General features: G+C 46.4%; 1 protein-coding gene across 1 annotated transcript in view; it reads right to left on the bottom strand.

Annotated features, from left to right (window-relative positions):
• Window positions 1-18,321: 18,321 nt before the first annotated feature.
• Window positions 18,322-21,765, bottom strand: part of TEX48 (testis expressed 48) — a gene marked incomplete at both ends in the record, with an annotated part of 32,685 nt that continues 29,241 nt past the window's right edge. Inside the window, 3 exons of the mRNA XM_080940167.1 lie at window positions 18,322-18,425; window positions 19,454-19,564; window positions 21,082-21,195. Of these exons, the coding sequence (XP_080796293.1) occupies window positions 18,322-18,425; window positions 19,454-19,564; window positions 21,082-21,195 (329 nt within the window). The remainder of the gene's footprint in view (window positions 18,426-19,453; window positions 19,565-21,081; window positions 21,196-21,765) is intronic.

Genomic DNA, 21,765 nt, shown 5'->3' with positions numbered 1-21,765 from the left:
GCTGGGCCTGTTTGGTTGCTAACAACTATCTGTAACTCCAGTTCCAGACCGGATCTGACACCCTTTTCTGGCCTCCATGGGTATCGGGCATGCAAGAGGTACACGGACATACATCCAGACAAAACACCTATCCATATAAAAAATGAAAGAGAGAGAAAAGAAAGAAGAAAACATGGATGCTGGGCATTCAAACTTCGGATCTCAGGCCATCACTGTTCTCTCAGTTTGCCTTGAACCTAAAATGGCTACAGAAATGTCATCTACCAAAATAAAGAGAAAAGCTTTGGAGCAATAAAGGGTGGTGTTTCACAAGGACAGAAGGGGCAACTTGTGGAGAAGTTACAACAACCGTAATTTTATATAAACAGCAAGAAAGAGGAACCTGAGAGCTCCCCCTGGCTCCCAGAGCACTCCAGTATGGTTCTTCCTGTTCCTGCACCAGGTAAATCACAAGGCTCTTAACCGCTTCTTACTCTAACCCCAAGAAATCTAACACCACCTTCTGGCCGCTGCACATATCTGCACACGTGTGGCATACACACAAACACACACAGGCAAATAAAAGTGAAGCCTTTAAAAAAAAAAAGCAAAACTTGATATAAATGACTATCAATATAGGCTATCAGGAAATACCCACCTATATGAAAGTGAGCATGGTTATTTACAACAGCGTTACTCTTAGGAGCTAGCGTGCAGGCACCCCAGAAGGCAAAGAGACAAAGTATGGCATTAAGCATATGATGGAATACTACTCCGCCATCAAGAGAGCAAAATTGATGCGCATCACAACATGGTTAAACTCGGCAAACATGCCACCCAACGAAAGCACCGTCTGCTGCATTTTTCCAGACATGAGATCACCGAGATCTCCAGCCTGGGAAAAGCCAAGGGCAGAAAGTGCGTTCATGGTTGTCAGAAGGGGGATGGGGAGTGGCTACTATATGATTGTATAGTGGGTCATTTCAAATGGTGAGTCTTACCATTTGTGAGTTATATATATAAAAGGTTAGACTATGCTATTTTAAAACAGTGGCAGGGGAGTAGAGATGGCTGGCTCATGTAATTCTGGATGGCCTCACTATGTAGATTAGGCTAACCTCAAACAGAGATCAACCTGCCTCTGCCTCCTGGGTGCTGAGATTAAACACCACACTCAGCTGATTTTCTGTTGTCTGGCTATTCCATAGCTCCTCCACCCATTTGCCTACTAAAGGGCACCCTAGATGCTCATGGGTTTTGATAATTATGAATCAAAGCTATTAGAAACATCCACACAGCATTTTAACTTTCTGCCTATCATCCATCCACCTACCCATTCACCCACCCACCCATCCATCAATCTATCCCCATCCATTCATCTATCCATCCACTCACCCATTCACCCACCCACCAACCCATCCATCCATCTATCCCTATCCATATCCATATCCATCCATCCATCCATCCATCCATCCATCCATCATCCATCCATTCACCCACCCACTCACCCACCCACCCACCCACCCATCCATCCATCCATCCATCCATCCACCCATCCACCCACCATCCATCCATCCACCCACCCACCCACCCACCCACCCACCCACCCACCCATCCATCCATCCATCCATCCATCCATCCATCCAGTTTTTTGAGACATGGTTTCTCCTTGTACCCTTGGCTGTCCTAGAGCTCCTTCTGTAACAGATCATGCTGGCCTCAAACGCAGATTTGCCTGCCCCTGCCTCCCGAGTGCTAGGATTAAAAGCATGTGCCACCGCTGCTGGGCTGGTTTTTGGATTTTGTAATAAAAGTATAATTAGTTTTGTAAGAAGTTGTTAAGCTGAGTTTCATGTTTCCTAAGCCACTCTGCATTTGGTAGCTGTGGCTAAGATTTCTTGTTCTGCTTCTTTGGCAGCATTTGGTGTTGTGGGTTTCCAAGTCTTGGCCATACTAACAGGTGTTGCGTTCTGGCTTCTCGTTTTAACTTCCATTTTCCCCACTGACACACAACACTGGGGCATGTATTCATAGGTTTATTTACCACCCGAGTGTGTTTTAGCGGGATGCCCGTGAAGAACTTTGGCTCACCTTAAGACAGGGTCGTTTTCATATTGTTTAATCCCAGTAGTTCTTGAAATACTTTGAGCGACGGTCCTTCTACTCAGTACTTGCAGATACTCTCTCCCGGTTTGTTGCTCTTACGACCTGATGGCACAAGCTTGCCGTGGGGAATTGCTTCGTTCTAGGAGTTTCTGTGTTGGTTATTTGGGGTTTTCTACATCACCGTTCCAGCCACCTGTAAACAAGGATTTATGTTATCTATGTCCCTCCCATTTTCTTTTCTTACCAAGTTGGCTAAGGAGAACTCCCAGGATGAAGCTGGGCAGTAGCAGCAGCAGAAAACATCCTCATTTTGCTTCCCAGTTGGGAGACTTTCTGGTTTCTAACTACTGCACAAACTCTAGCTGCCTTTTGTTGATAGACTTTCTCAAACGTATAGGCTTTCTACTCAGGGTTTTCTGAAAAAGTTTCTCTTTGTTCCAACTAGCAATTGTTTCGTACACCTTCAGTTTCAGTGGATCTGCACTGTGGATATGTAAACGCTGACTTTTTTTTTTCTTTTTCTTTTGACCAAAAGTGAGAGTTTACTTATGAGCTCTCAATTGTTTTTCCCCATCTGCATTCGCAGCAGCATGCTGGCACCACACTGCATGTGAGTCCTCCAACTGTATTGTTCAAAAATTACTCCAGCTTTTCTAGATATTTTGCATTTCCTTTTAAACAAATAATTATTTTATTTATTTACATTTTAGTTGTTGCCATCCACCCGTTCCCCACCTTCACCCCCAGTTCCTCACCTCATTCCCCTCCCCCACCCCCCTTCCCTGGGCCTCAAGGATTATGCCTATCTTCTCCCACTGAGGCCAGACCAGGCAGTCCTCTGCTATATATGTGCTGGAGGCCTCCTTGGATCAGCCCCTGTATGCTGACTGGTTGGTGGCTCCATTTCTGGAATCTCCCAGGAGTCTGGGTTAGTCGAGACTGCTGGTCTTCCTATGGGGCCGCCCTCCCCTTTAGTTTCTTCAGTCCTTTCCGTAATTCTTCTTTAGCGGTCCCTGATTTCAGTCCAATGGTTGGTTCTAGGTATCTGCTTCTGTCTCAGTCAGCTGCGGTAGAGCCTCTCAGAGGACAGCCATGCCAGGCTCCTGTCTGTGTCCCTGGTTACTGCAGACCTCCTGGGAGACAGGCAAGCTATGAGCGTACTAGCTGAATTTTTAAAAGAAAAATCAGACCGTTTAAAATACACGATTTACTACATTATGTCTGAAACATTTGGTGTAAGCTGTTGCTGTGTTCATTTTATGTGTACTCTTGAGAGTGCCTCAGGTAAGTCACCCTTCTTACCACCATAAGAGGACATTCATCAGAAACAGCTCGATGACAGAGGGCCTTACAGTGTGGCTCACAATGTGAAGGTACAGTCCTTCCTAGCTGGGAATGCATGGCGGAGTTTTCAGAGGCTGGAGTGTGTCACTAGGACTCTGCATGTCTTAGCATCCCAGGAAGCAGAGAGGGGTAGGGATGCTGACCCTGGTCCAGATTCATTCCTTTTGTTTATTTTGGACCCTGTGTTGGGTGAATGTTTGGCACCCATATTCAGGGTGAAGCTTCCCTCTTTGGTTAACCCGTCCTGGCAAAGGCCCCATAGACACACCCAGAGGTGTGCCTTCTGGGCGAATCTGGTCAAGTTGACAATGAAAATTTATCATCACACAGGATCTCATAGCATTGCCCAGGCTGGCCTCAACCTTGCAATCCTCCTGCCTCAGCTTCCTGCATACTGGGATTGCAGTCTTACTCCACAGCGCCTGGTTACAATGTACCATTCTACAGTTCTCAATTTGTTTGCCTTTCCTGAGATCAGTCAATCACCCCCTCCCCTTGCCCAGTTTTGTTTATTTTGGTAATGGTCATTTTAAAGCACTCTGAGAGCCACTTCTCTTGGCGGTCACCTGATGCCAACAGTATCCCTGGTTGACCAAAGTCTGTCATGTGAGCACTTGCACTGTTCCCTGGGCAACCAAAACCCACACTGCCCTTCAGTCGGCCTGTGAGACTGTTCTTGCCAGGACACAGTTTTCTGTATTTGAGAGCACAACAGGTATTATCATAAATGCTTAGAAGTCGGCATTCATTTAGATCCAACCATGTTACTTTTTATTGCTTTTTATCACCTTTGAAAGCTATTGTTTTTTTATATTCCCATGGCTCTGTCTGTTTCTCCTCCCGGGACCAACCTTGGAGCTTACCTTAGTGCAGAGCGATATTGACAATTAGCAGCATATTGACAATTCCCTGGAGTAACCTTCCTTCAAGTACAAATCTTACAGTGACATTTTCAGTATTTGCTGAACCGTCTCAATTTTTTCTTACAGATTTTTTTTTTTTTGTTAAGTAAAGAATTCTTTGCTTTTATTTCACATTTTTCTTTTCTCTTTTTGTAGTTGTGTTAGTTAGGATCTGCTGGAAGGAGTGATAGAATGAATATATATATACATATATATGTATATATAATTATATACTAGACCCTATATACTATATATACACATATATGGAACTTTTTGGAATGACTTACAGATTGCAGTCCAGCAGAAACAGCAGTGGGCATCAGTGAATGGGAAGTCTAAGATTCTAGTAGTTGCTCAGTCCCATGAAGCTGAGCATCTCAGCTGGTCCTCTGTATGAGCTGGGATCCTGAAGATGTCGGCTCCAGTGCTAAGGAAGGAATGGCTGTGCAGGCAGCGTGAAGGCAAACAGGTGAGGAAGGGACAGTCCCCTCTTCTTCCATTGCACGTCCAGTGTATAATGTTCAAAGGACAATGAACAAGCTTTCTATAGGCCTCCAGCGGAAGGCATGGCCCAGATTAAAGGTGCGCCCCAAGATTTGGATTAAAGGCATGTATCGATCCAGAGTAAAGGTGGATACCTCAATATCTGCATCACAGCTGTGCTCTCCTCCATTTTTGGATTGCGGTTCACTGCAGTTATGTGGATTCTACTTAGCGTCTGGCCGGGGCCGTGATGGGAGCAACTCTCTGATAGGTTTAAACATGTACAAAAAAACAAACAAACAAACAAACAAACAAAAAACCCAATAGCATTGTATGGTTCTGTGAGTGAGGAGGTTTGGTCAGGTTTAGGCTGCTTTCCCATAACTGGATAAATCAGGCTTCTCTGGATTCCATGGAACTTTTTGCTGTTATTTAAAAATCCAAAACTGTATAGTGCTTGTGCTGAGGGCCCTTGGACAGAGAGACTCAGGATGAACGCCTTTTCACAGGCCTTCTCCGGAGGTTCTCTAACAAGGTTCTTTGTTGTTCAGAGCCAGAGGCACAGTCTGGGGTGTCCTGGGCAAAGGAGGAAGACTGGCCTGGGAGGTGGCACAGGATGTGTCTTGCCGCTGGTGTGATGCAGTCAGGGGATGTGCCATGAGAACTGTAGAAGAAGAGGAAGCTGGCCCTCTCCGAGGCACAGGGGACTGGATTATACCGTGGACCACTGCTAGCTCCCGGCATAGGCCATTAACCTATGGCTTACATTCCCTATAGCCATTATTCTGGTATGTCCTCTAGATGTTCCCTACATCCTTGCTTGTTCTGGATAGGGTCTTGCTACATACCCCAAACTGGTCTGTAAATCGCCCCGTCCTGGGTCAGCCCACACCACCATTCCTAACTCTTACAGTTTGGCATTCTTCTTTTTAAAACATTTTTTTTATTAGATACTCTGTATTTACATTTGAGATGTTATCCCCCCCCACCCTGCTCCCATCCCCCTTCCCCTCCATTTGCCTTCACAAAGGTACACTCCCAATTACCCTCTCCACCCCACTGCCTTGGCATTCCCCTACATTGGGAAAACATGCCCTCCCTTGGACCAAAGGCCCCTTCTCACATTGATGCCAGACACTGCTATCTTCAGCTACATATGCAACTGGATTAATAGGTCTCTCAATGCGTGCTCAAAGGTTGGTGTTTTAGTCCATGGGAGTTTTGGAGGGTTTGGTTGGTTGATAATGTTGATCTTCCCATGAGGTTGCAACCCCTTTCAGCTCCTTCAGTTCTTTCTTTAGCACCTTCATTGGGGTCCCCGAGTTCAGACCAATGGTTAGCTGCAAGCATGCTCAGCTGTATCTGTATAACTCTGACAGAGTCCCTGAGGAGGCATCTCTATCTGGTTCCTGCCAGTAAGTACTTAGCATCAGCAATAGTGCTTGGGTTTGGTGGCTGCATATGTGGTGGATCCCTGGGTGAGGCGGCCTCTGAATGATCTTTTCTTCAATCCCTGTACCTCTATTGGCATTCTTCTTCCTCCTGTAACTTTACATCCCAGAATTAAATAATGTCTTGTCAGTTTTACCCCAACATTATGTTGAACCCCCCTACCCCATGGTCTGAGTTAGAATTGGCCAGCTGTATTAGTTAGGTCTAATAGCACACAGTAGTTTGAATGTGGCATCTTGTGATGCTAACAATTGTTGCTGGTAAGAGATGGCGGTAAGGAAGGAGTAGTACCAGAAAGATCTGCGAGTGTGTGAGCAGCAGACAGAGGGTAGCCCCACCTAGGAGTGAGGGCCAAATCACCAACCTAGGGTGGGGAGCCAGTGCCATTGTGGTGACAGAGAAATTTATTGGCAGGATTTTTTTACAAACATGCCTTCTTGGGTACTATTCCATTCGTAAGGGACAGGAGAAGAAACGGTTGCTCAGTGTCCCCAGTTCCCATTTGTTTCCAAACCCTGACTTAACATGTCATCTGAGATGAAGGACCCTGAAAGCTGAAGAACCTTCAAGAACCCACAAAGCAGACAACCATTCTGGAACCAGGAAAGGATACCCCTTCTTTCTGTTCTTTTAGCTTCGGTTGTTGACAAAGCAAAGTTCACTGCACCAGCGGTCAACAACAACAACAACAAAAAATTGTTAAAGATTCACAGCTGCATTTTCGAAAGCAGGCAACGAGCCAGTCAATCTGGGGACGAGGTCAGTGTCTGGATGTCATCCTCTCACTGGTGAGGGGCACGGTGACCAGAGGGAGTAAGAGCATGGTTGCTAGAGTCAGGCTTTCTGAGTCTGAATCTCAGCCTGACGCTCTCCTGTTAGCAAACTTTGAGCTATAACTACTCCCTCTGGGCCGGTTTGCTAGGATGTAAAACCTGGGTCGTTTGCTAACCTTGTTGGCTCATTGTACTGTTTGAAGTGCTGTTCAGAGAGCCATGGGCGGGGTACCCAGCACAGGGGAAGCTGGAGTCAGGCTTTCCACGTTGTTCTCATGGCTGCACTTAAACCCACCGCTCACACTGCAGAGTGCCTGGCTTCCCGGGTTTGTTAATCTTTACCTACAATTTAACCGATTTAGAGACACGAGGGCAACACACCCTTGGCCTGTTCAAAGAAGGAGGGGAGACCCACCCTGAATGTGAGCAGCACCATCCCAGACAATGGGGTTGTAGACTAAATATGGTAAAAAGGAATTGAGTGAAGGACCAGCCTTCACCCCATCCCAGTCCCCATCCTGTGGATGCAGAGCTGCCTCATCCTGGTACTGGCGTGATGGGCAGTTATGTCAAGATAACCTTTCTGTTGCCTACATCAGACATTTTGTTACAGCACTGAGAAATGCCATATGATTTTCAGCGTGGATGTGAACTGCTGCGAGGCACAAACAGGGTGCTGACTTTCTGTTCATCTTGTTACCTTCTGCTAGGCTTCCCCCAAGCTTCATGTTGAAGTCCTAACTTCGTTAGTGACATAGTTGTTGGGGGCCCTTTGATTTGGGGTTAAGATTAGTGCCCTTATAAAAGCTCAAGAGACTCTCTGTCCCTTTTACCATGGGGGGGACACAGTGAGGAGGAGCCTAATATAAGGAAGTGCACCCTCATCAGCCACTGTGTCTGCTGGTGTTTAACCTCACGCTTCCAACCCTAGGATCGTAAGCAGGCCGCGTGTTCCTGTTGCGTATGTACCATCCGTTATGACACACCATTTACAAGAGACTGAAGGGACAGAAACCCAATATTGTAAAAACCATCCCACCTGGCTGTGTCACTCTGCAGCTGCGACCCCTCATCGCCTCAGGGCATTCTCGGACACGCAGCTTTTGTTGTTTTTTTTTTTTTTTTTTTCCCCTACCACAACATCCTGGTGCAGACTTTTACTCAATACAGACGTTGAAGCTTAAGACTCTTGTACCCTTCCCAGGTCTGTTCCCCAGATTTCCTTTCATCTTGGATTGCCCAGTTCCCTCTCCACTTTCAAAGACTTTTGAAGTATTGACTCTTCCAGGAATCCTTCACTGAACCCTGGAGTCAGGGCTAAAATGCTCTTTGCTTTCAGAGTTACCCTATTGTAACTTGCTTGAGATGGAAGCCACCGGGGAGAGGGGTCTCCTGCATTTGACAGTGTTCTAGCCCAGATGTATTGTGCTGTGCTGCTGATGACAGGGCTCTCCATGATCAGCACCACTGTTCAGTGTGGTCTTAGACATAGATGGGTCTCATAGTATGCGAGCAGAATCATGCTCTCTGGCTTGAGATGTTTACAGTAGTATCCATCTGCACAAGCTTGCCCCACTACATTGCTCTCCTGGATACTTGAGAGGACCTTAAATGTTGCAGAACAGTGAACTTACAAGTCAAACTTATTCTACCTCCACGGGCCTCTCAGAAGTAGCCTGAGAAGTGGGCAAAGAGGAGACACGTCTGCTGATGCAAACAAGTACTTTAATTGCGGGTAGCCCCCCTCCCTGGCTGTCAGGAGCTGGGGTGACTCATGCTGGTGGTACAGGGATGGCTCAGACCTCTTCCCTCCTTGTGATGGAGTTTCTGAATCAGTCTTCATGACTCCTGTCCACTGCCTTCGTCCTCACGGAGACCCGCCGGGCAGCTGCACAGCTCAGACTGTGTGGTGCCGCCTCTGGAACCTTCAGGGTCTCCCAAGGCTACATAGCTTAAATACCATCCAGTTGTCCGAGGAGTTGAATGAGTGTCTCCTTTGAATACCCCTTGGATCACCATTTAAGTTCATACCTGAAAGAATGGAGGGGAAAATAGCTCGGATAGAAAGTCTGATCACACCCTACCTGATGGTTTCCTGGCTCTCAAAACAGGGCTGGAGACACAGCTTAGTCACTAGAGTGCTTGCTTAGCATGCAGGAAGACCAGGGTTCAATCACCAACATTGTATTAAATGGGTGTGTCGGTGCATATCATATATGCGTGGTGTGATATTAACACATGGAGAAGAAGGCAGGGAGATCTGAAGTTCCAGGTGATCTTGTTGGTTAGTTTCTGTCAGCTCGACACAAGCTACAGTTATTTGGAAAGAGGGAATCCTAATGGAGGAAATGTCTCCATAAGATCGGCCTGTCGTCAAATCTATAGGACGTCAAATCTATAGGACGTTTTCTCGGTTACTGTTTGATATGGGAGGACCCAACCAGTGCCACTGTAGGCAGTGCCACTGCTGGGCAGGCGGTCCAGGACTGTATAAGAAAGCAGACTGAGCAAGCCATGGAGAAGAAGTCAAAGAGCAGCACTCCTCTATAGCCTCAGCTTCAGGCTCTATCTCCAGGTAACTTCCCTGAGTAATGGGCTGTAAGCAGTGAGCTGAGATAGTCTCTTTCCTCCCCAACTTGCTTTTGCCATGGTCTTTATTACAATAATAGAAAGTCCACGGATACAGTCAAGCCTCAGCGAAATAGTGAATCTGAGGCTAGCCTAGGCTACACAAGACCCTGTCTCAAATAAAACAACGCCTCAAGCAAAAACGTTGAATTCTGCTGGTTTGAGTTAAAAATGGGCGCAAATTAGGTGAAACACTTGAGATTTGATGGTTTGTTACCACAGTGTAACCGGATTCTGACTAATACATATGTAAATGGTTTGTTGAGCCTCTTTGTTGTTTGGACCACAGTAGAGGGATTTTAATCCAGCAATCTAATCCTCTCATCTCTCTGGCTGGAACACAGGTATGCCTTTAGTACACATTAGTGCCATTTTTTTTTACAACCTTATTTTACAAAAACAGAGATACATGTACAGATTTTTAAAAAGCATTTTGGCATAAAACTATATGGATGTATTTTTGTCAGTACTTGACTTTTTGTTTTAAAGGTTTGATAGTATGCGTTGAAATCTTACTAGTTTCAACGAGCATAAAGTATATGCAAAACAAAACGTAACATGGAAATTGTCAAAGTTTTTTTTTTGGTGTGTAAAGATTTAACATAAGGATTTTTAAATATCAAGAATTGCCACAAGGCTGTATTCTTGGCTCTTGAATTATTAATGATTTAAGGTCTAGGTATACCCCACTCTGAGAGGGTGCTGTACACTTATTTTTTTTTCTAAGAAGGACTGAGGCTTCCACTTTTTGGCCTTCCTTTCTTTTGAGCTTCATACAGTCTGTGAGCTGTTTCTTGGGTGTTCAGAGCTTTCTGGGGCTAGTATCCAATTATCAGTGACTACATATGATGTCTGTTCTTTTGTGACTGGGTTACCTCACTCAGGATGATATTCTGTAGATCCATTAATTTTCCTAGGAATTTCATAAAGTCATTGTTTCTAATAGCTGAGTAGTATGAAGGTAAAGTTAGTTTGTAGAAGGAAGCACCCATGTTTGAAAGCGATGGCTAATTGAATGGGAGACAGAGTGACGAATCAGAGACAGATTTGACAGAATAGGATGTGCTCAAATCTCATGAGAACAAAGAGAAAAGAGAGGCTGCTCAGGGAACAGTGGAGGTTCGGGGAAAGGGTAGTTTTACCAAAACAGTTTTACAGAGGCAGGATGCAGGCAAAGATAGAATGGGCCAGAAGCTTAGAACATATTGTCAGAGTGAGTATGAAGCCAAGTGGAGCAATTTAGTCAGAAGCTGCAAGAGGCCGGTTTGAACCGGTCTGTGTGGTGAGGAGTTTTGAGCTAGAGCAGCTGAGTTGACCATCTAGCTAGAGTTCAGAAAAAGCAAGAAAGGGTGAGTATATTCAGCAGTAAGTCTCAGAGGCTGAGAACATTCTATTATATGGAGGCTGGATGCATCCAGGACTAGGCCTAGGTTAGCAGAGAGGCAGTAAGCCTCTGAGCAGACAGTTGCATTAGGCAAATTAAAGATAACTTTACAGACCAGGGTCTAGGTGCTTATATGTCTCAGTTCACCTTCCAACAGCCTGTACACTAGATGTCATTTCTATTTTGTAGAGAAATAGGGCTGACAGCATCACCCTCAAGCTCCCAAAGTAGCAGATTTCAAATTCTGATGAGTAGGATGGTAGGTAGCCAGGGATCTCTACTAAGACCCAATAACTAATAGTAAATAACTACTTTAGTCTGTACATAGTTTGGTTACAGGTTAGTGTAACCAATCCCCTTCTACACCCACAAAATCTCAAAGAATGTTTCCTTGCAGTAGACTGAATTCCCCAGAAGTAACTCAGGCTTGTACCCATTGTCCGATATGTAAACCTACTGAAGGACCGTTGGTTGCCTGGCTGCATGTCTGCCTCACAGCTGGGATGCTGGAGGGCTAGTGGTATGCTGGAAGACAAAGTGCAGTTCAAGATAGGGGTCTTAGGCCATGTTCTCCTGAGTGAGAAACAGAGGGTTCCGAGACAGATGCTGGAGTTCTCAGTCTCCTGTGTACCCAGACACTGCTGGGAACCGTGAGGGGGTGGGAATGGGGTTTATGCAGGTCCATGTTTTACCTACGTGCCAGGCAGAAAGGAGATGACTGAGCCGAGGATGTGGGGGGGGGGGTCCAGTTTGATTCCAAGCGAGTACCAAAAGTACAGAGGGGCTGAATGAGAGGCCTTTGGGAGACTGAGGTGAGGTTTTACGACGAAGGCCTCCTCTGAGGTGATCTGTGGTGAAGAAGATAGTCTTGGCTTGTCTAAACTGCTTTATTCATTGCGGACATGAATGACTGCGTCTTACTCAGGGTGAACCAGGGATTAAATACCTTTTTCAGGAAGGAATGTCCAAAAAGGGAAGCTCACTGGCTAAATATTCAGACCCTATCTAGATACCTCATTCCCATGAAAAAAATTCTAGGTCTTTATGGTCAGTGACCAGTTGTCATGGTCCTCTTAGTGGGGTATCATGGTTACATGGTCTAAGACAGGTAGAGTCTGCCTGGGAGCTGGTTCTAACTCTGGCCATTCTCAATTCTGAGATTTAGCCTTTGAATCTTCTTCAACCTTACCAGTTCTTCTGCCCCACAGTGGGTAATCCTGTTTGGCCATTTCTGCAGAGCGGTGGTTGGCAGTGTTGTTAGTGGAATCGCTGGCTTTGTAACAGCAACAGAAAATGTTGGATGCCATGCTTTGGTGGTGTTGGAAAGAGGAAAAGGTATTGGCTACCTGGCTGTGCAGCTCCAACCCCAGAAGGCCATTGTTGTTTAAGCGGTGGGTCACAGTGCTCCAACACCCACCCACTAGCAAGCCTCTTTGGCTTCCTGAGGCCTCCTGAAGCAAGTCCGACTGTCCAGTTTCTCCAACTCCGAGGGCCAACCACCATTCTTCATCATTCAAGGTTCACCTGTCTGTAGAAGGGTGACAAGCCTGTACTCCGAGGACTCCTCCTTCAGTCAGCTGGTGGTGATGGGGGTTGTTCCTTCCAGCTCAGTGTCTGGGCTCTTTCCTGGGTGAGCCAGGGACTCTAGCTGACACATGTGTCCATTTTCTGTCAGCTCAGCTGACGGAGAACTTTATTTAGCACATGCTTGCCTGTGCACAGATTTTTAGAAGAATGATCTTCTGCTTTCTGAAGGGTGTGTGCTGGGTACACACCTGTGGTACTCAAGGCTTCATTCGTCATTAGGAAAGCAAGAAAAAAGTTTAATCTAGAGGAGCACCCATTTCCCTGTCCCTCGTAGCTGTGATAGTGATGCTGGGTGCTCATGAGCAGCTGCTCTGCCCACCATCCTCCCTTTTCATGGCCCTTATTAATTTCATTTTATCCCAGTTGGGTCTAGGTTCAAGAATCCTGAAGCTCATTCAAGTTCTTGTCTCACTATTAGTTGCCGTGTGGCCGTTCGTGGACTAGCTCGTGTCTGTCTCTGGACTCAGGGTCACATCAGCAACACAGCTGGCTAACTGGATCATCTTCCCAAGGCTCTGATGACCCAAGGTTGTAAATCTACCTTATTATTTTCAGTCTCTTCTCTCTCTTCCATGTCCTAGTCTAGATCCCTCTTCTCTATGGCCAAGCCCCTGTTAGAGAAGAAGGATGACAGATGGCTTGGTTGGGTTAGGAAAAGAACTTGCGTGAACACGCCCTTCATGAGTGGATATATTAGGAGAGATGGCTTCAAGACCATGGGATCTACGATTGAGCCTTAATGTGGGAGAGCATTAGGAAGGCATCGTATAGTCCACCAGATACTCCATGATAGGTCTTTGAAGGGAGAGGCTTCCCTTTAAAACCTGGGAAGGAGCTCCATTGAGAACAGTAGTTTAAAGAGAGAGAGAGAGAGAGAGAGAGAGAGAGAGAGAGAGAGAGAGAGAGAGCCCCACCATGGACAATGTGATTCAGGGAGACCAAGAGAAAATTCAGGAAAAAGCCCCCTGAAAATAACTGACTTTATATCCTTTTGGGGGTATCAGGAAATCCGCACTGTGTGAAAGTGAGGTCAGCATAGCCTATGCGACAAAACACATCGAGGTGCCAGGTACCAGGCAAGATGAAAATAGAGGATATTAGGCACAGTGGGACTTAGTTCTCCATCTCCACAGTGATGGAGGTAAGGGGTAGAGATGGAGAGTTATAGGGGTGGACAGTCCTGATTTCAAGCTATGGGATGTGGCCTCTGAGCGACCAGAATCTTAAAGGGGCAGGCCCATCATCTCACAGGACCCACTATAGTTGTTGAATGTCAACCACAGCACGTTAGGTCTACTCTCTAGCATCCCTTCTGGGCTCTGGCTTCTCAGCAGTCTCCCTACCCCTCTCACCTCACCCCCTGGGTTATTGTACTGGCTGCTCTTGCTCCTTCCAGTTGGTCTGCCTTGACTGAGTCGGAGCATGTCACTTCTGCCCATGCACCTTGCTGGTACCCTCAGTGATGGCTGTCAATTGGACATACTTGGGAACACAGAACATTGATTAAGGAACTGCTCCCATCAGACTGGCCCGTGGGCATGCTTGTTGGGGTATTTTCTTAACTGCTAGTTGGTGCAGGAGGGTCCAGCTCGGTGTGTGCAGTACTGTACAGGGTTGGGAAAGAAAGCTAGCCCAACCAAAGTGTGCGTGTGGGGGAAGCAACCCAAAGCGGAAGTTCTCCATTTTTCTGGCTTCAGTTGTCCCCAAAGAGTTCCTACCTTGGCTTCCCTTGAGGATGAACTATAAATCTGTAAAGTAAAATAAACTCTTTTCTGCCACGAGGGGTAAGAAACTGTCCTTGCCTGGGCTTTTTCTGGAGAAGTGCCTTCACCTTGCCTTTGCCCATCTGACCAGGGTGGTCTCCTCTCTTTCCCCTCCCCTCAGCTCCAGCAGCCAGGAACACTTGCTCTTCTTGCCCTGCTTGTGCTTTGTCAGCAGATGTCCACAGGGCAGTTCTCCCCCTCCCTCCCTCCCTCCCTCCCACCTTCCCTCCCTCCCTCCATCCCTCCCTCCCTCCTTTACTCCCTCCCTCCCTTTCTCCCTCCCTCTTCCCTCCCCTCCTTCCCTTCCCCTCCTTCCCTCTCTCCCTCCCCCCTCCTTCCCCCTCCTTCCCTCCTTCCCTTCCCCCTCCTTCCCTCCCTCCCTCCCTTCCTCCCTCCCTCTGGCCCTAGTCCTTCACGCCTACGCTCACAGACTGCCTTCTCTAACCTTGTCTGGCCACTCACCTTACTTCTCCCACTCTCAGGACACCTGTTCCGCTGCCCACAGCTTTATTGTACTCTGACCCCGCCTAGAATTTAGTCATTCGTGTGAGCCCAGGCCCTCCGTGAAGACAGGGGCTCTCTGTTTCCTGTGGCATTCTGAGTGTGGTTCCTGTGGTGTCCAACATTTCATGACCATTGGTGGAATGAATGCACTTGGACTTATCCTGCTCTGGTCCTGTGCAAAAAGCAGGTGAAGAATCTGTGGGTGCTCGCAGACAAGTGTTTATGGAGGATTTATCGGTGTCAAGTCCTGTGTGAAGACCCGAGGATCCTGCAGTGAACAGGAGTGGTGTTTTGGCTCTCAGAGACGGGGATAAATCGCCATTACCTTTGGATCCCTGGCCACACCAAGGGCAAGAGTGGGTGTCTACCTTATGTGGAATTAGTGTCTGGGCTTTTTCTGTTGAGTGACACTCAGTCTTTTCCAGTTTTCCTTTGGCCAGTGGGTTTTTTTACTTCCTAATTGTAAACCAGCCTCATTCAGAGCTTTGCCTTTCAAGCTAATGGGAAGGAAATAATCAGTCTCAGTGCCAGGCATGCTGATATTCATTGATCACCTAGGGCAGGTCCTTTGACATCTGAGGCTCATTTTTCTTTTGTCTCTTCTGTATACCTGATACACAATGGTAACCCACTATTTTCAGGGTTAGGGTTCGGGTTAGGGTTAGGGTTAGGGTTAGGGTTAGGGTGACTTGCCCAGGTGTCACAGCCAAGAGGAACAGCGGGAACTTCAATGGCCTCATCCTCTTTTCCAAGACTAAAGAGCAAGTGGTACTCTGAGAACTGATAGTGGGGAATTTAATAACGAAGGTCCACCTGACTCAAAGAGTGACATCCTGGTTAAGCATTCACACTTTTCACTTAAGAGGACATAGGATCTTAATTCCTTTAACACCTAGGTCTGTGATCTAGAACAGTTTCTCCCTCCTTGAAGCTCAGCTTACTTCTCTGAGCAATGGGGTGATAAAACCTGTAATGGGAAGATTGTGTGGTATGCAGTTCTAAAGTAGTCGGCATGGCATCTTGTAAACAGTATATAGGTCACCAAAAGATGACATAGGGGACATATGGCCTGTTTTTTTTTTTTCTGCACTGCTTATGTCCCTCTTAGTTGGATATAGAGGCCAAGAAGGACAGCCTTTGTCTTGTCTGCAATAGAATGTGAGCTTGCTGTCTTTAGTGACCACATTGACCAGATGAAACAAGGTCACTGTTGAGGTCAAGCCAATAGGCTTCTAGAGTTGGGGAAACCCTTTGGGGTCATCTAGCACAGGTAGGAAGCCAGGAGTCAGAAGGAAAATCAGTGGTATAGGCCAAGAGGTAACGTCTGCGTTGGTAGCAGGTACATCGGTGTACAGGACTGTGGGGACATTGTCATTTCTCTTGTGTAGAGAGATCACCCCCCTCTTACCTTTAAGCTTCTGGTGTCTGCTGGCTTCGTGGGCTGGAGACTGTGATGTCACAGAGCTGGGAACTAGGGAATGTTAGTGACAGGGGTTGAACTGAATCATAAGGAGGGGAGGAGGGAGTTTGTCTTCTGACTTCTCTGTCCACAGTGTATTAGGTTGTTGGAAGGGGTATCTTCTGTCCTTGGATTGGCTAGCTAGAATGTATTTCTCTTCTGAGAGAGTTAGATCTACTATGTAAATACAAGTCACTACCACTGGCCCACCTGCTCAGTTTCCTGTGTGAGGCCATTTGGACACTTTTCAACATGGCTGCCTTTTATTTCTACGTCTGTGCCACTGTGCTAGATTGGACATTTGTCCTTCTATGACCCAAAGGCATGTCATCCTGAAAGAGCCAGTCAAAACAGCCCACTCAAGCAGATAATGGCAAGGAGGAGGATTCAGGCTCAGGATTGCCTCGTGCTCCAGTGGACACTACTGCTGTACTCACATTACAAATTAGGAAACTGAGGCACAGAGGCTGAACATTTTATTGGGTTAGGCACTGTCTGCTCTCTTGTTCTAATTGTTTGTCAACCTGGCAGAGAATATCTGTACCTCCTGCTGACACTTTTCATTCTGTCCTGGCCTCTGTTGGGTCAGGAACACGCTCCGAGATGCTAGAACAACTGTCTCTCTCCACCCAATGTTTTGTACATCAGAAATCTTTCTGCACTGTAATTTTCGTCTAGAATGTGAAGGAACACATTCCCACGTTCCAGGAAACAGGAAAGGCATCCTTGGATGAAAGGCTATTTAGGTCATCACACGCTTTAAACACTTCTGTGAGAAAATGAATAAAAAAAAAAATCCCCAAGGCAACAAGCGAGAAGAGCATGACAGATTGGATGGCGCAGGAGGGAAAAGCAATGCTCCCCAGCCTGATCACTTGAGTTTAATCCCTGGCCTATCACGGAAGGAGAGCACTGACTCCTGCAAGTTGTCCTCTAACTTCTACTTGTAGATCCTAGCATGGCCTCTCCCGTTAAACAAACCATTGAGTGTAATAAACGATAAATAATAAAGACTGTCTAAGATTAAACCCAGAAATAACACCCGAGAGCGAAAGTAACAAAACCAAACTAATAAATCTTTTGGGGGAAAAAATTTACAGACCAATAAAGTGGAAGCTCTTAGTAGCAGTAACTGAATCAAACATGTGACTTTAGTTTTAATCAACTCTACACACTGGGCAAGTGGCTGTCACAGCTCCACGCTAAATCCCTTCAGCAAGCAATGTGGATTTTCAGTCTTGTGGGATCCTGTGTACCCAGTGCTTCCTGGTGCCAACTTTGAACTGAGACACAGTTGTGCCAGAGTGCTGGAAACCTGTGGCACTCTTAAGGACTTCACGGAACCCATAGTTTTGGGAGAAAAGGCTCAGAGGCATTTTGGGACAATGGATGGAATTTGAATAGGGTTGTTTTAGTAGGAGATGCTTCGGGTTTTGGTACTTGCTGGAGTTAGAGGATGTACTTGTCTGTTAGAAAGGCTCTATGAAGGATTTAGGCAAAGGGGCAGGTTTCTTGCTCTCAGACCATTCAGGAAAAAAAGATGTGGTAATATGAGATTAGTTTTGGTTTTCCTTTTCTTCCCTCCAAATCCCCCCGCCCCGCACTGAGACAACTTTCCTGTAAAGTTTGACATTATTTCAAAAGCTACTCACAAAGTTGAATTTTTTAATAGGTTATTTAGAAGTGACAATATAAGAACTCATAACTATGAGATCTGAGGAGGGCCAGAGAGGAGAGACGTCCGCTGATGCAAACAAGGACTTTAATTGCAGGCAGCAACCCCCCCCCCCATTGCTGTCAGGAGCTGGGGTGACTCATGCTGGTGGCACAGGGATGGCTCAGACCTCTTCCCTCCTCATGATGGAGTTTCTGAATCAGTCTTCATGACTCCTGTCTTCACGGAGACCCGCCAGCAGCTGCACAGCTCAGAGACTGTGGGGTGCTGCCTCTAGAACCCTCAGGGTCTCCTGACGCTGCACGGTCGGAAGGCCCAGTGTTCCTGGTAGTAGCGGTTTAGATTTTTTTTAGGGTATCCTGTTTGCATATTGTATGCAGTCAGCTCTGAAAGAAGGAAAGCAAGCTGTTAGGTGAAGGCCTTTGGGGCTAGAGTGTGGGGAACTGCTGTGATTGCGTCTCTCACAGTCGCTAAGATGGGTCTCCAGATTCCATGAGTTCCAAGGGAGCGTTAGGTAGCAGGCCTGTTATTGTTCTGCACGATGGCGTCCCTGGCAACAGAACATCTTGCAAAGCACAAGACATGGGAAACAGGAAACCCCAGCCCATTCTGGCTTAGACACCAATGGTGTTTCCTGGTTGGCTGCTGCCCTGTCCCTTTCCCAGTGTGAATCTTGGTTTACTTGGTTATGGGTAAACTAGAGAAGCTCCTCACCTTCAGGTTAAATAGAATGGGTATGCTCTTGGAGGAAAATTTATCCTTCATGGGTAATGGGTTTGCGACAGGGGCTTGACTGACAGGAAGGTTCTACAGTGAGGAGATGTGGGTGACCCTTGTCTATCATTGGCCCTTTGGGGATAGAGGCTGTGTGATGCCCTCTGGGCACAAGATGAATTTCCCTCAGCATAGTTTCCTTTCTTCTTTATGGTTGCACCATTGTTCTAGGTCGGGCATTTGTTCTTTGACCCAGAGACATGTCACCCCAACTGAGCTCTGCTCGGCCCACTGGCATTCTTATTTATTGCTCATTTGACATGTACCCGGTTGACTTTGGGGCAACAACAGAGACCAGCGCCAGTGTGGACCTGCCACTTGGAAACCCATGTGGACCTGCTAGTCTGGAACTCAATGGGGAGCCTCCAAAGTAGAGATTAAGCAGAGCCACCCAAAATGTGCAGTCAGGACCACAGCATGGTGCCCATCAGAGTATGAGTGCATGGTCTGGAATGTTCTTTCCTCCCCCAACCAGCTCCGTCTAATCCAATGCCTAACTTTGAGAAGAATGGCTACACTCAGTCTCCGTAGCCTCCTCAGCGAATCCCCTGGAGTGTGACCTCAGCTACCATACATACTCAGAGAGCCTGGCCATCAGGAAAGGCCCCCTTCCTCAGAGGTCACTCTCTTTGGGACTCACCTTCAAAGTCACTGCTGCCAGAAGAGTTCTTTTCCTGAATAATGAGGGACTGTGCATTACTTCGCTTGAGGTTTTCTTCACATAGCTCATTCTTCTGAGTCTTCAGCAAACCTGACAACGAGAATCCCATGGGGGGGTGACGTAGGAAGGCGGAGCCAATCATAGGAGTGAGGCTATTGGGCCAACTGAAGCAGCACATAGGTGAGTGGTGGATATAATGGGATGGGGAAAAATATGAATCTATTTCTCCTTTGAACAGGCGCTGAACTTAAAAATAATATTTTTTTTTTAAAAAATTGATTTATTTATTCATTTATTTTACGCACAGAGGTATTTAGCCTGCATGCATGTCCATGTGAGGGTGTCAGATTCCTGGAACCTGAGTTGCAAACAGTTGTAAGCTGCCGTGTGCATAATGGGAATTGAACTCGGGACCTCTGGAAGACCAGCCAGTGCTTACAACCACTGAGCCATCTCTCCAGCTCTAAAAATATGTATTTTTTTTAATAAAAGAAGCATCATCTTGAACGCCCTAAACTCTTTAGATTTGTTCCTCAAATTACAAAGTGTATCCAGATTTACCCAGAGACCATGCCAAAACACAGCTTCTGACTCAACAGATCAGCAGCAGGGTCTGCAAGATGTGCTTTATTTAATTTCAAGGCAGGGTCTCATATAACCTGAGCTGATCTACAGCTCACTAAGTAGTGGAGGATGGCCTTGAACCTCTCATCTCCCTACCCCACCTCCCAAGTGCTGGGATTATAGATAGCACACCTCCCTCTGTTTGCTTTTAGTGTGATGCTAGCATTGGATCTAGGGTGTCAGGCATGCTAAGCAAGCTCTCGTCTCAACAGACCTACATCCCCAGCCCTAACTATGCATCAAAAAAGCTCCCAGGAGATGCCAGTGCTTCAAGACCCCAGTTCCCACTTTAGCTAGCAAGCCCGTGAGCTCCCTTGTCTGTTGGGTTTGGTACCAGCTACCTGCCCTCCATCTCATTTTAACTTGCAATTTCTTTCATTCAAAAGATGAATGGAATAGTTATAAAACCACTCCCAAGCCTAAGGCTAGGGGACAACATGGAAGAGGGGAGTGAAAAGATTCTAAGAGCTACAGGGTTCAGGGGGTTAGCTGTGGGGTTGTGTCTTCCAGTAATGTCAGAAACTACATGATAAATCCTCTGACACATGACTACCCAAACATGAGCTGGATAAAGAAGACACCAGTAGTCATGTCCAAGTGGATGGGGGAAAGTCCACAGCCTCAACCCTGTACAACTAGGGGATGCTGAGAAATAGTCTACCTCAGGGAAGAGCACATGATAATTGGTTATTTATTACCAAATGATCAGCCCTGAAAACATACATAGATGTAGTATTATATAGACCGAGCAGTTTCTACTTATGTATTTAGGAATATATGTAAATATTTATGTGTAGCAATGGACAAAAGGCCACGGATATGAAAGAGAGCAAGGAGGGCTTTGGGTAGGGTTTGAAGGGACAAAAAGAAGGTGAAAATTATGTAATTATAATGTCAAAAAATTGAAGGAAATTTAGGGTCTTAGGAGGAAGGTGACAAACTGAGGATTAGGGAGGCCAGGTAGGGTGTTATCTGGTACCTACTGTAGGTTGGTGGCTGGATCTCTTGACTTGGAACCCTAGAGCTCTCAATTACAGGTTTCTCACAGTCCCAGCAGCATAAACTGAAGATCTTCGAGGTCAGGGTTTGGTGGGCCGCTGTAGGAGGGAAAAGAATAGGGACTAGAGACCTTTGAATCCGAATTTCATATCTCGGTTAGAAATTGTCTGTGATGCTCTGTGGTCAGGAAGTGAAGGTTGGTTCTTTTTGTCTAAGCTGCTCTGCTCCTCTCTCTCTCTCTCTCTCTCTCTCTCTCTCTCTCTCTCTCTCTCTCTCTCTCTGTGTGTGTGTGTGTGTGTGTTTCATGTGTAAATGTGGAGAGCAGAGAGCAATATCAGGTGTCTTTGTTAACCATTCTGCACCTTTTAAAATTTTTAATTACTTATTTATTTTTTGAGATGAGGTCCCTCAGTGGTCTTGGAACTTGCCAATTTGGAAAGAATGGCTAGCACTCCCAGGTGTCTTTCTGTCTTTGCGTCCCCAGTGTTGGGACTGCAGGTGCTGTCAGTGTTGGGACTGCAGGCATTCCTTGCTATGCTGGACTGTTCAGACCCAGGTCCTTCTGCTTGCATAGCAAGTACTTTTCTGCCCGAGCCTTCTCTTCAACCAGAAACCCTGTTTTAAAGATGCTTTCCTTATTCTATACAAGATTTGCTTACCCATAGAGA

Source organism: Micromys minutus (assembly GCF_963924665.1).
Source record: "Micromys minutus genome assembly, chromosome: 28".
NCBI classification, from domain to species: domain Eukaryota; kingdom Metazoa; phylum Chordata; class Mammalia; order Rodentia; family Muridae; genus Micromys; species Micromys minutus.
This window is presented reverse-complemented; position numbering and strand designations above follow the sequence as displayed.